The sequence below is a fragment of the Fistularia commersonii genome, chromosome 20 (genome assembly GCF_037954325.1).
Source record: "Fistularia commersonii isolate RoL2024-O1a breed Wild chromosome 20, RoL_Fcom_v1.0, whole genome shotgun sequence".
In the NCBI taxonomy this organism is placed as follows: domain Eukaryota; kingdom Metazoa; phylum Chordata; class Actinopteri; order Syngnathiformes; family Fistulariidae; genus Fistularia; species Fistularia commersonii.
The window spans coordinates 8483550-8495683 of NC_141303.1; the positions used below are offsets into that span (position 1 = coordinate 8483550).

Here is a 12134-nt window from a genome sequence, read left to right on the forward strand (position 1 = left end):
CCTTATCTATAGATAGAAGTTTACATATAGTTCTGAAGAATAAATCACTGTTAGTGTGTTTTGACATGGAACACTAACATTTAATCTTAAGGGATATGAAGACAATCGGTTGATAATGGAACCCTCATACTTACAAATCAACCACAATTTGAAATCAATAATCGGCCAACAGTTCTAATAAATGCTTTGCAACACAAGTCCAGAGTATACAGACATGTCTATTAGGAAACTTGACCCTTGATGATAAAGGACTTTTGCGGTGAGGGGACTAGACAGTGCTCAGATCCTTTCGACATGAGAGTCCTGTTACAGCATAGAGCATATTGAACTAAACTATTATAAGAACAAATCAATGCAGAGGGTATTTCGTCCACATAAGTGGACATCGATGCTGAGAAAGCAGTTGTCATAAATCATAAGCCACTAACAGCCTATTTCACATCTGCAAGACATAAGAGTACAGAAAATGTTTCCACAAATTTGATTTCCAAGATAAGTTGCAGTTCAAATCACAAATAATCTTAACATCAGTTCTACAACCCCCCTCCCATTTTTTGAAAACTCCAGTTTACACATAAGATAATCCTTTTGTTACTTACACCAAAGAATTTGACTTATTTTCTTTATCATGCAGGTCTCCGAAAAAAAAAAAAAAAAAGGGGAACAGTGGACATGTGATGCTGATGTAATTGCACGAGTTCTTAATGGGATCGACCCTCACGGCAATATTGTAAGCCTGGTCAGTAATGCAAAAATCAAAGTAAACAAATGTTACCAAATATTTTTTAGCTAAATCACAAAGCTTCAACTACATTTAGATAGCAAATTTCCAAGCTCCGAATCAATGTTGCTGTACCACACAGTATCTTTGTCAGTAATGTAGTTACTGCTACATGATTAGAAAATTGTGTCAGTTTTTCTTAATATAATTTTATAATGTGAAAATCATGAGCCGCATATTTATGTTGGAATGGAAAGTGTATTTGATGAATTCTGATGGATGTGGCATTTGATTACCTGGGCTTCCATTGATTACATTTGCCAATCTATTTAAAAAATGGGGGAAAAAAAATGAATCAACTTTCAAAGCAAGATTGAAACTGCCATGCTCATTTTCCTGTAGAGCTTGGGAGCTATAACTTACTACATTTCTGCACAATTTCATAATCTGTGCTAATAAAACACGCAACTGATTGAAGTGCAAGGCGAATAGGGGGCTGTACAATGACAGACAAAAACCAAATACAAACAAAAACTAAGTAAGTACTGGGTTTTACCTCTATCATTAACAGTTAACCAGTGTAGTGATCCACATTTAACCTGAGTGTAATCGCAGACCCCTGCTCCATATAAGACACATAGAAAACAAAGTCCAACCATCTGAAAGTGCCGCAGATTTCCTGGCACTGAAAATTCCATATTAACCAAACTAGCCATCCAGACAAGCTACCTGCACATAGCAGAGAATGATTCAGCATCTGGGCTATCTCTTACTCCAGACTGGCACCAGAAAGAAAAAATCTGCTGCAAGTCAACATATAAGCCCATTTTATGAATTTTGTCGAAAGGTGTTTTATTTTCATTTTTTTTTATACTTAAGTGCAATGTGAACTCATATTTGCACTCAATACTGAAGTATCACATTTTTTTACATTACAGTCATTTGGCAGACGCTTTTATCCAAAGCGACTTACAAGAAATGCAATTCAGTCACCGAAGATCTGAAGTACCAGTGGTCAGAAGTCAGAAGTGACCACTCAACCAAATAGCCATCTCAGAACCATGTACATACATTCATTCAAGTCATCGTTCATCTGTTTTTTGTTTTTGTTTTTTTGTTTGTTTTTGGGATTTTTTGGGGGGGGGGCTAAATGCGAGTTGTCGGGTAGTGCTTGGTAAAGAGGTATGTTTCAGCTCATGGCAAAAGATGGGTAGATGGCTGTTCCGACCTTATTCGGGAGTTCGTTCCACCATTGAGGAGCTGAGACCAGTTTGAACGGCAGCCAGTGGCTCTAAGTGATGGGGTGAACAGTAGCCCAGAGGTGGCAGATCGGAGGGGACAGTTAGGGACATGTGGCTTGACCATAACCTGGAGATAAGACGGAGCTGTTCCATTCACTGCTCGGTAGGCAAGCACCAGGGACTAGAACTTGATGCGGCGGCGACTGGGAGCCAGTGAAGGAACATAAGAAGGGGACTTGTGTGGGAGATTTTGGGACGGTTGAACACCGGGTGGGCTGCCACTTTCTGAATAAGCTCCAGTGGCCTGAGGTCACCGTTGGGGCATCGGCAAGAAGGGAGTTGTAGTTGTATAACTGCTACAATGATTTCTAACACAACCCTATCATTCCACAGTTTTTTTTGTTTGTTTTTTTTCTTCTCTTTTTTTACTTTTGAATACCCTGGTATGATTTAAGGATGGTATAAAGATCAGCATCATGATAGGTTTGAAAGTGGTTCTAGTTATTTCATCCTCAGAGGGATGAGGGAATCCTAATTAAGTTATCAAAACATTATGACAAGCAGTCCCTCAGCAGCAAACAGTATGCAATTTGCCTGGTCAAAACAATGTAGCTTCATCTATCTACTGACAGTACAAATTCAAGCAGTAGTGTAAGTACACCCTCTGTAGAGTGTATGTGTACAAACCTGTGCCCGATCATTCTCTACCTTTAAGTCTAAAAATACTTTCTAAAGAACAGAAATAATTTATAGTCTCCTTTCTTCTTTAGTTACCACACTCACTGTACGTGTCCATCTTTGTGTGTGAGACTAAAAATAGCCCCATTAGGTGAACAAGAACAGCACAGTTTCCCTTCAGAGTCAAAAGTCATAACAAAAACATGCATCTGTCATTTCGGGCCAGACGAGACTACTAGAGATTAGAAAGAGGAAGCAAGATGCTTAAAAGCTGGACTTAAAGGTGCATTAAAATATTGAAGAGAAGCAACATGGCAGAAAAACTTTAATCTTCCTAAACTGAGAGTATGCATGTCAAAGCTAAAGGACTTAAGTAGGACATACTGTCAGGATATTGGACAGAGATATGACGCAATTACATTGTTGCAGTACCAAAAAAGAACAGAAGACAGAACAGTTTTTTGAGCACATAAAAAAAATGAAACCTCTCGCACAAGGGTATGATTGAAAGAACTTTACGACTCTGCTTGAATCCAGAGATGTAGGCTTTTAGTTCCGCTAAACATAAAAAGATATGCATCTGACTGATCTGACTGCAATATCTCTACAGCTCTTTTAAACATTTTAAAATATCATCTGCTAGACGTAAGCAGACAAATTCAAGTACACATTCACTTTGGTCCATCCTGAGATGCGATCGGGTAAATTAATTTCAAACTGTTCTGTTATCTGTCTTCTCTGCAATCCTTATTCCAACATGTAAAAGGGGGTCAGCCTGGATCACTTACTAAACCCTCCTGATTTTGTGATTGCTCTCCCCTCTCCTACCCCACACGCAACAGCGAGCTAAACAATTGATGGATGCGGGGCTGACTCAGTAATAGTTTTCCATATTATCTCAAAAAAAATGTGAACATGGATAGCCTTTTATTAAACAAGAAAAAAGTACAGCATCACTGTATTGAATCTAAACATATGTATTGAGTTTATTTCTTTATTAATTTTTAAAAATGCATTCCCTATCCACTTAAGGTCTTCCAACTTTATTGTCACGAACTGATTCGATTTACTTTTATTTATTTATTTATCTATTCATTTATGGTTTATGTATATGTATTGTTAGGCCTTTTTTGAGACAACACAACTTTTTTTCATTGCTAAAATGAAAGCCTGGTTTGCTTACAGCACCACCTTTACTGCAAATTTAGTTGTCTGCAGTCTTGAAATGACAATGAGTGAAATCAGTGCTCTAACCCTACCATGGTATGATGGCTTTTATTAGGATTGGCAACAGTCATTGTTGCTTTTAATTCACTGAAAATAGAATAAAGTTAAAGTCAAGGTCAACTTTGGTGTCAATACTTCATATGTGTACACATGGAGAGGACCGAAATTGCATTTCTCACGACGACTCCCGATGCATTCTTAAAAAAAAAAAAAGAATGCATATCACAGACATGGTACTGATGATCTGTTTTGGTAAATACACCTGTGGGCACCTTCATCAGCTACATTAGCAGGTAGCTGTAGCCTTTGGCCAAGAGCAGATGTCATCAGGTGGTGTACAGCCTTCACTGGGTGTTTCGGCCCTCAACCACAATAACCTCCAGTTGGTGGGCCAGCAGTGGGTGGCCAGCTCACTGCCCATCTGCCTTGGCTTCAGCATTCCTCCTCTCTCCTACTCTATATCCAACAAATCTATATTGTTTGATGACACTTGTGAAAACAGGGATGTGTTTCTTCACCTGATGATTTCAGTTATCACCAAACAGTATACAGGATAAGGGAGTTCACCCATACACAGTATGGGTCACTGATGGCAAGCTACAAAACTGAACTTCCCTTCCAGTATTAGCTATATTCATGCCTGGTCACAAATGTAGTGGCATCGTTAAAAACAATACCAATGGAAAGAAGGCAGAAATGATAGAGATTGCACAAATCAAATGAGGAACAGACAAACAAATACCGGTAATAGGTTCAGAAACAAGAGTTGAGTTTAAAATGTATTTTAAATAATTTGATGCTGAGCTATTGGTTAATATAGGTTGTAATAGTTTCAATCAAATCCCAGAATTTGTGCCATTTAGTGTACCAGAGTTACCCCGAGAATCACACGATCAATGTCCAAGAAAGGTAAAAGTCAGTCTATGCTACAAAGAAAAGCTCTGCGGCAATCAACAACCACAATAATTACATTGCGTTTGTGAGTGAGTGAACAAAGTCTCTGCAAACATGCACACTGGTGTTTGCCTGTATATGCTAACTTTATTCCCCTCTGTATATGTCAGTAAACAGACAGTATTTGCATGTGTGTGCTCACTCACATATATCAAAGCAGGCTCACATTATTCTTGCGTGTCTGTCACCTTTGTCATATACCTCCTGAAATAACAAATCTGCGTGCAAGTGTGTATCTGCCCCAATTTGTATGTGTGAGTCCCATGATGTCCTACGCCTGCCAATGAGATAATCTGGTGAAGCACAGAGTGTCAATTTGATCTATCGATCTGCATCTTGGTGGCTCGCAGGGAGTCTATGAGTTATAGTGCTGCCATCTTTTCTAGCCACCAGCAGTAAAGAGGCATGTCTCCAGAGAGTTAAGTCAACACTAAGACACACATTCATCTGGCGACCCCCGGAAAACACACAGAAGATTTACAAACAAATGCCAACAACAATTAGCTAATGCAAAGTAAACAAAGTGTTTTAAATTTGTAGTTCAATGTCTCTTATCCCTTCACTAAATGATAATGTTACCTGGAAAAAAAAAAAAAGATTTTGTAATTCCACCCACATGATATCAACATATCACAAAATAGCACTAATGTTTTACAAAACCACTATACCAAAACTAAATATAATCCAGTCCAAAAATAGAAAGCTTTCATGATCTATCATGACAGAATACAGATGCAAGAAAAAGAGCAGAGTCTCTAAGAGGTAAGAAAAAGTCTTGGTGTAGACTGAAAGCAGAATAACAGGATGCGGACAGGGGAAGACCATAAAACCCTTCAGCTCAAAAAAAAAGTTCACGGAAAAATCCGACATGTGAGTGGATTGTTGAAGGTTTCATTCAACATTTTTATTGCGACCTCAAATATTTGTAGTTTTCATTCAGGTCATTTTCTGTGATTTGCAAAATAATGACTAATGTTACTCATTTGAAAAAAAAGAATTATTCTTTTCATTTCAGAAATGTTATTTTTTAATTATAAATTCCTTTGGGTGCTGTGTTATTTTGCTAACCTGTATAAAAATGTACAAAAACCATTCATTCAAAGGTTTTGCATATACATTTTTTTGTTCGTGATATTCAAACTAAATATAACAATTAGTTACAAGTATTTTAAATGACCAATGAATAATGCTTTTAGCTAAGAGTTTTGTGTTTTTTGAATTAACAATTTGAAAGTAGTGTATTAAATGTTAGATCTTCCAACCATCTTCTATTTCCCCTTTCAAAATGTCCATCAAAGAAGCATTTTTTTTTTAATTTCACAAGCGTCCTTGTTTCCACCCAGATATCTGCAACCTGAATATGGGACTATGTCTTTAGTTTGGGTTTTTATGACTTCTGTGGGGTGAATATTTGACAAGACTTCACTACAAAATCAATTGGGGTGTCAGAAATCCTGCTAGTATGTTTACAGACTCACTTGTGTTGCAAAAGAGCGGACAAATTCTAAGCATTTTATCGTATATGTAATGCCAGTCAATGTAAACAATGATATCTTATAATTAAACTTAACAGAAAGCATTTTTGGCGGCACAGTGGTTAGCAATTCCGCCTCACAGCATGAAGGACCCTGGTATGATTCCAACCAGGGGGCCTTCCTGTGTTGGGTTTGTATGTTCTCCCCATGTCAGCGTGGGATTCCTCCGGAATCTCCGGTTTCCTCCCACAGTCCAAAAACATGCAGGTTAATTGGGAAAAAAAATTGGGAAAATTGCCCCGAAATAATGAGCGGGTGAATGATTGTTTGTCTAAATATGTGGCCCTGCAATCGACCGGAGACCAGTCCAGGATGTACCCCGCCTCTCGCCCGATGACAGCTGGGATAGGCTCCCGCATCCAGTGCACGATAAGCAGAAGATAGATGGATGGATGAAAGCATTTTTTTCCACAGACAAACTTTTAGTTCCTGCAGTTGTTTTGTTTGTATGTGTATACATGTGTTTACTTGGGCACATATGTCTCAAAGCATTCGCACAGACACATCAATAACAACTATCCCTAGCCATTAGTTCCACAATTAGGGTATAACTTCCCTCTCTCTTTCTTCTATCTATTTCTCTTTCTCCAGTGTCCTCAGCTCTCTGTCAGTCTCTTCTCTGTTTGTATATTCACCAATCTCTTTCTCTGTTTCCTGTTTGTTGCCTCCAGACAATACCATAGGGACATTGTCATCTTCCCAGCCGGACAGAGGAGGTACGATCAGAGTAAGTGGGCAGGATCCAACATGATACAGATTTAGGGGATCTCACAGAAGTCACATGCTTCATGGTTTGAAGGAGTCAGTCATCTCCTTAAAGAATTTGCATACACAAATACAAATATTTACACACACGGACTCTTGCATGTATCCATACACACTTCATGTTCATGCTGTCATTGTGAGTTCTTTGCCATGATGCCATGTCAAAGCCCTTCATCTGTCATTTGCTTTACTATTCAATGAGAAGTGAAGCAAAATATCCACAGTCTAACCAGGCAAACCAAGATGCACAAGCATTCACAGAATATAGAAATAATTTACATCTTTGCAAAAGTATCCAGTAGAACCTTCATATATACTTTCAAGAGAGCATTTCAAACCATCCAAACCAGCAAGCTGTAACAAAGTATCCTGAAAAAAAAAAAAAATTACACCTCCATTATGGCCCATTCAACAGTGTTGGTATTGTTGCTATCAGACAAAAAGATAAGACACCAAACAACAGACAGGAGAAGTCACCATCCCCATCTCTGATAACACTACGTCTGACCCAGATCATTCAATCTCAAAATCCTATGTTCACTTTCAAAAGTTCAGCTAGCAGGAACCATGACACAAAGTGATTAAACATACGTAAGGGTGTTTTGATCTATGAGCTGATTGCTCACAGACTTAACCATTGCCACGTATACAGCTTTGGAGCTTAGATGGGAGGTGCACTAGCCAGCAAGACATAAGCTTCACTGAGCTCATGCAGTTCCCTGCATCACCACTGACATAAATCTCCTAGGGGCAGGTAAATCGACTATTAACACTGAAAGAAGCTAAAGAAAGAAATTCAAAGGTTTCTAACAAATCTACAAGTCATGAAGCTTATGCACTCATTTCTTAAAACAGTAACGCATAATTACATAAGGAATCGTGCTTCCCGCTGCCTTCAGTCTGATAAGCAAAGTTCCACAGTTTCTTCGCACAGCCTCCAATCCCTGTGTGGGCGACTCTATATCTTCACCTTTCCAGAGCAGGTGAACAAGACTGAGTCATAGCAGCCAGCAGGTGGGTACACGGGACAGTGAAGCGGACAGCTCTTCATCACACTAATGAGCTGGCAAACGTTGTCGGACAGGCAAGGGAACACATGGAGAACCTGTAAAGGCAGACCGACACAGGAAAGCTCGCGGGCGTTCTCTAAAGCTATACGACTCCCTGCAGTGCCATTTCATCACAAGCTGTTGTCTCCGTTTGTGCAAACCTCCATATCCTGCAAGGAAGCCAATGCTACCTAATTCCCTGAGTCACTTCTACAGACAAATTGAAGTAGATAAATATAACAGCTGGAAAGCAATAGGTTTTGATGATATATACTGATTAGGATTTATAATTACCTCATATTTTTACACAGTGTAAAAAAAAAAAAGAAGTGGTTGAAACTTTAAGGCAGATTCATATTGTGGCCTCTTTATTTACTTTTTTGAACACACAGACCTTGCAGGTACTGGCAACTCTTGATGAAGGATGAAAGTCAAAAACACTGAACTTGTACAGCAATGGGAATCAGTAGCTGTTCACTTACTGGCCACTGCCTTCCGCTGATGCAGGAACCCAAAGAAGCCGCTGAAAGCCACAGCAAACATTAGCAGCTAAATGACAACTGGAAAGGATACAGTCTGAGAGCTCCACTCTGGGTGCCGATGGCCAATATCTTCTGCACAGGATCAAAAGCCATGGATGATGGCTGGTATGGGAAGCCATGACGAACGGTCTGGTGGATACACAGTGAGAGGAGAAGATATGTATTTTCATTTCAGAGTTAGAGCATTTTGTGTAAAAAAAAGGATTCAAGACACCTCATTTTGACAAACAAAATGGCACAGATGGATATGAGAGGTATTACGAAGCAAAACTCCCAAAAGGCCAAAACAAGCAGAACAAATATTCCCCTGTTCTCTTTGATCCGCTGATATTTAGCTTCACTAATTAAGAACCTCTTATTGTAACATCTCTATTTTGAGCTGTTTCTCTTTTTGTATCTTTTTCATAAGGTCTCAGCCTTATTATCTTACTCCCTGCTACATGAAGTTCATAAATACCATTTTCTACTAGAATCTACCTATGTTTGTGTTTGTGAGTCTTGCTTTGTGGCATCAGTGAGCTGGCTGTGTGCTATTAGATTTGTTTGCTCAGTGGCAGACAGCTTAAAGCATGTTACATAAGAAGCACTCAGTGCAGCAGAGACACCTGCCTTCCTCACAAAGAAGCACTACAGCAAGTTACATCCAGATAAACACTGTAGGTACCAGAGGGAGGCTCAAGTCTTGTTCACTTAAGTTTGATGTCTGCCAGTTGATGGACATATTTAAACTGTTGAGGAAATCAAATCTGAAATCCCCTTGCTGGCCTTTGCAGTCACTAGACCACAGTGTCCTGCAGTGCATTCTTTAAATTAACTTTTCATATATTACTTTTCACAACTTAAAGACAATAACAGTCTCAACGTGATTATCAGCCAGTGTTGGAGCACAGATAATTCCACATGAAAAATAAGATATGAGCAATTGTTTCATGGGATGAGTCCATTATCAAAACACTGTTCATCCACACCAAAAACCCATAAAAAGAAAGAATTCTCAATTCAGTTACATTCACCAATATGTTACATATCGCCTTCGGATTATGACTTAACTATCCCCTGACAGAAAAACATGTAAATGCACAATTTAAGGGTCTTAAATGGGGAAAACAATTAACATATAAAATCATTACAAGGCGACTAATTTCATGCAAATGTTTTTTCATTTTGCAAGCAGAACTGCTTGATGCTGTGTTTTCTAAATCACCACAAAGTCCATTCATAGTGTCTCTGACCTGAAGGCTTTGGTCTATGTGTCATAATTGTATCTCTGAATTTTCAAAGCATTATTTGTGACATAGCAATCCTGGCAAAATGTTACAATTTACCCTGAAAAATCACAAAATATGTTTGTTCTACGTTGAATGGGAACACAACCCTGTCTCAAGCTTCACCATTCTGTAGTGTGACACTTGTAAATTGCAGTAATGATAAAACGGCAATAAAAAAAGGGACTTTTGCAATTACGTACCCATGCATTAATTGGCATGAACGCATGAACACTTCTGTCTCAATTCAGTAAGATGAAGTCAAATCAATGCAAGGCGTTTATAATAGGGCAACACTGATCTATCAGGATACACTTAAGGAAATTTGGCTTTAAGATTATAAAGAGGTCAGATTACAAATGCACTACATGTAAATTGCATGAGGGGATTATTACCCCCATTCATTGTTTGAGCCAATTCATGGAGTAGAGCGATAACCTTTTTTTTTTTTTTTTCTCAAACATCCACTTCAGCCGCCATCAATCCCCAATGGATCAATGATCTGGGGTAAAGTATGTCGTGTGTCTATGTGTGTGTGGGAAAGGGAGAGAAAGAGAAACTCCCCAACCCTTCCCCCCCTGGGCTGGAGGCTGGAGGGACATTGCATGGAAAAGATAATGTAAAGGGGAAATACGCACACTGACTCAAACATCAACCACAAAGCTAATCCAAACCAAGCTGATTATGCAAGAGGGAATGAGATTGGCCCAACCCCTCGCTATGACAGTTCATGCCAAACGCATACACAAAACGATGCCGTTTTCACGGAGGATAGCACCATCTAGATAACACACAAAATGACTAGGATTACTGTGAGAATAGGGTAAAAAATATACGACAGAAGTAGCATCATCAAATGAACTTGGGATGCTTATTGTCCCGGCAACAGAGCGCACTCGCCATAGAAGAAGGTTATGCGCATTGAAGGTGCATATGCATTGGTTTGGACAGCGCTTATATATCCTCTCTTAAAACGAGATTAAACCAAATGATTGGTTAAAAAAAAAAACTTCAACCAGCAGGTGTAGGCTACAATGTGGGGTGGACGTCACGGTAAAATGTCCCTCTGTCAATCTGTTGCGAGCGGCTGACAGGCTGTGTCCTGAGATCGGATAAGTGCAGTGCAAAATAGTGAGGAGGGGGGAGCGACAAGAGGAGCTTATAGTTCAGAATAAAATCATCAGTCTCGCCCACCTTACAGAGCTGGAAATGGTCGGACTGGAGGGTTTCCTGGATCAGATGGTTCTCCTGTGGCCCCACTTGGACGGACGGGGCGGAGGAGGACACCTCTTTCAAGCCGTCCAGCACCTTCCTGATGTTGAACTTCTTCATTTTCAGACCGCAGCGCACAGAATTGAGATCACCCGCACTGGATAAAGGGGGGGTTGCCACTTTCTCTCTCTCATGCACACGCTCTCTTCTAATTCCCTGTGTAAATCTCACATTTTAGTGCGTCTCTCATAGCGCTGTCTCCATGCTTGAAGGCTTGTGCCGCGCATCGCACCGGTCTCTCCTTTGGCGTGTTTAAAAAAAAACGAGGCGGAGATATCGGCGTGTTTCGTTCGGACTCGTCGCTGCTGCCCCACTGCGTCTGGGCTGCTTTTCGTCTCGGCTTCCCCTCCCCTTTCGCCTCCGTGCGCCGCTCAGACAAGGCGGAAACGCAGCGCAGCGGCGACGCTTCTGCTCTTGCGCATGTCTGACAAAGCAAAAGCTCCAGTAGCACAAATCCCGCCACCTTGCCCCACCGTTTCCCTCTCTCTCTCTCTCCTCTTTTCATTTGCCCCCAGCGACAACGCCCCTCCCTCCCTTCACTCTCTCTCACGCACACGCAAAGGTTTTGCTCCACTGCACCTGGTGATGCTGGGATGATGCAGGGCTGTGATGGCTATGATGAAGAAGAAGAATACAAGGACGCGGGTTTTGCAGCGATAACCATCCCAAAGGAGAACTAAAAGTATTCATCGCGTTTTGCCAGACAGGAGGATGGAAGGAGCAGCACAAAAAACGTGTCGTATGTTTTGTTGGAATAAAAATCAAACAAAAGAGCGAATAAACCTTTATCGCAAAAAAAAAAAAAAAAACAAACAACAAAGGCCATTCGCCAGGATAATATATGGACCTTATATGTGTGTGCACACCAAATGCCTTGTAAAATAA

General features: G+C 40.1%; 1 protein-coding gene across 3 annotated transcripts in view; it reads right to left on the minus strand.

Annotated features, from left to right (window-relative positions):
* stxbp5a (syntaxin binding protein 5a (tomosyn)) overlaps positions 1-11634 on the minus strand; it is an 87668-nt gene extending 76034 nt beyond the window's left edge. For all 3 annotated transcript variants that reach the window (XM_086166943.1, XM_086166941.1, XM_086166940.1), the window contains exons 1-2: positions 11172-11634; positions 8744-8841 (exon numbers count right to left, since the gene is read on the minus strand). In XM_086166943.1, the coding sequence (XP_086023069.1) occupies positions 8744-8841; positions 11172-11309 (236 nt within the window). In that variant the 5' untranslated portion in view covers positions 11310-11634. The remainder of the gene's footprint in view (positions 1-8743; positions 8842-11171) is intronic.
* Between the last annotated feature and the right edge of the window lie 500 nt (positions 11635-12134).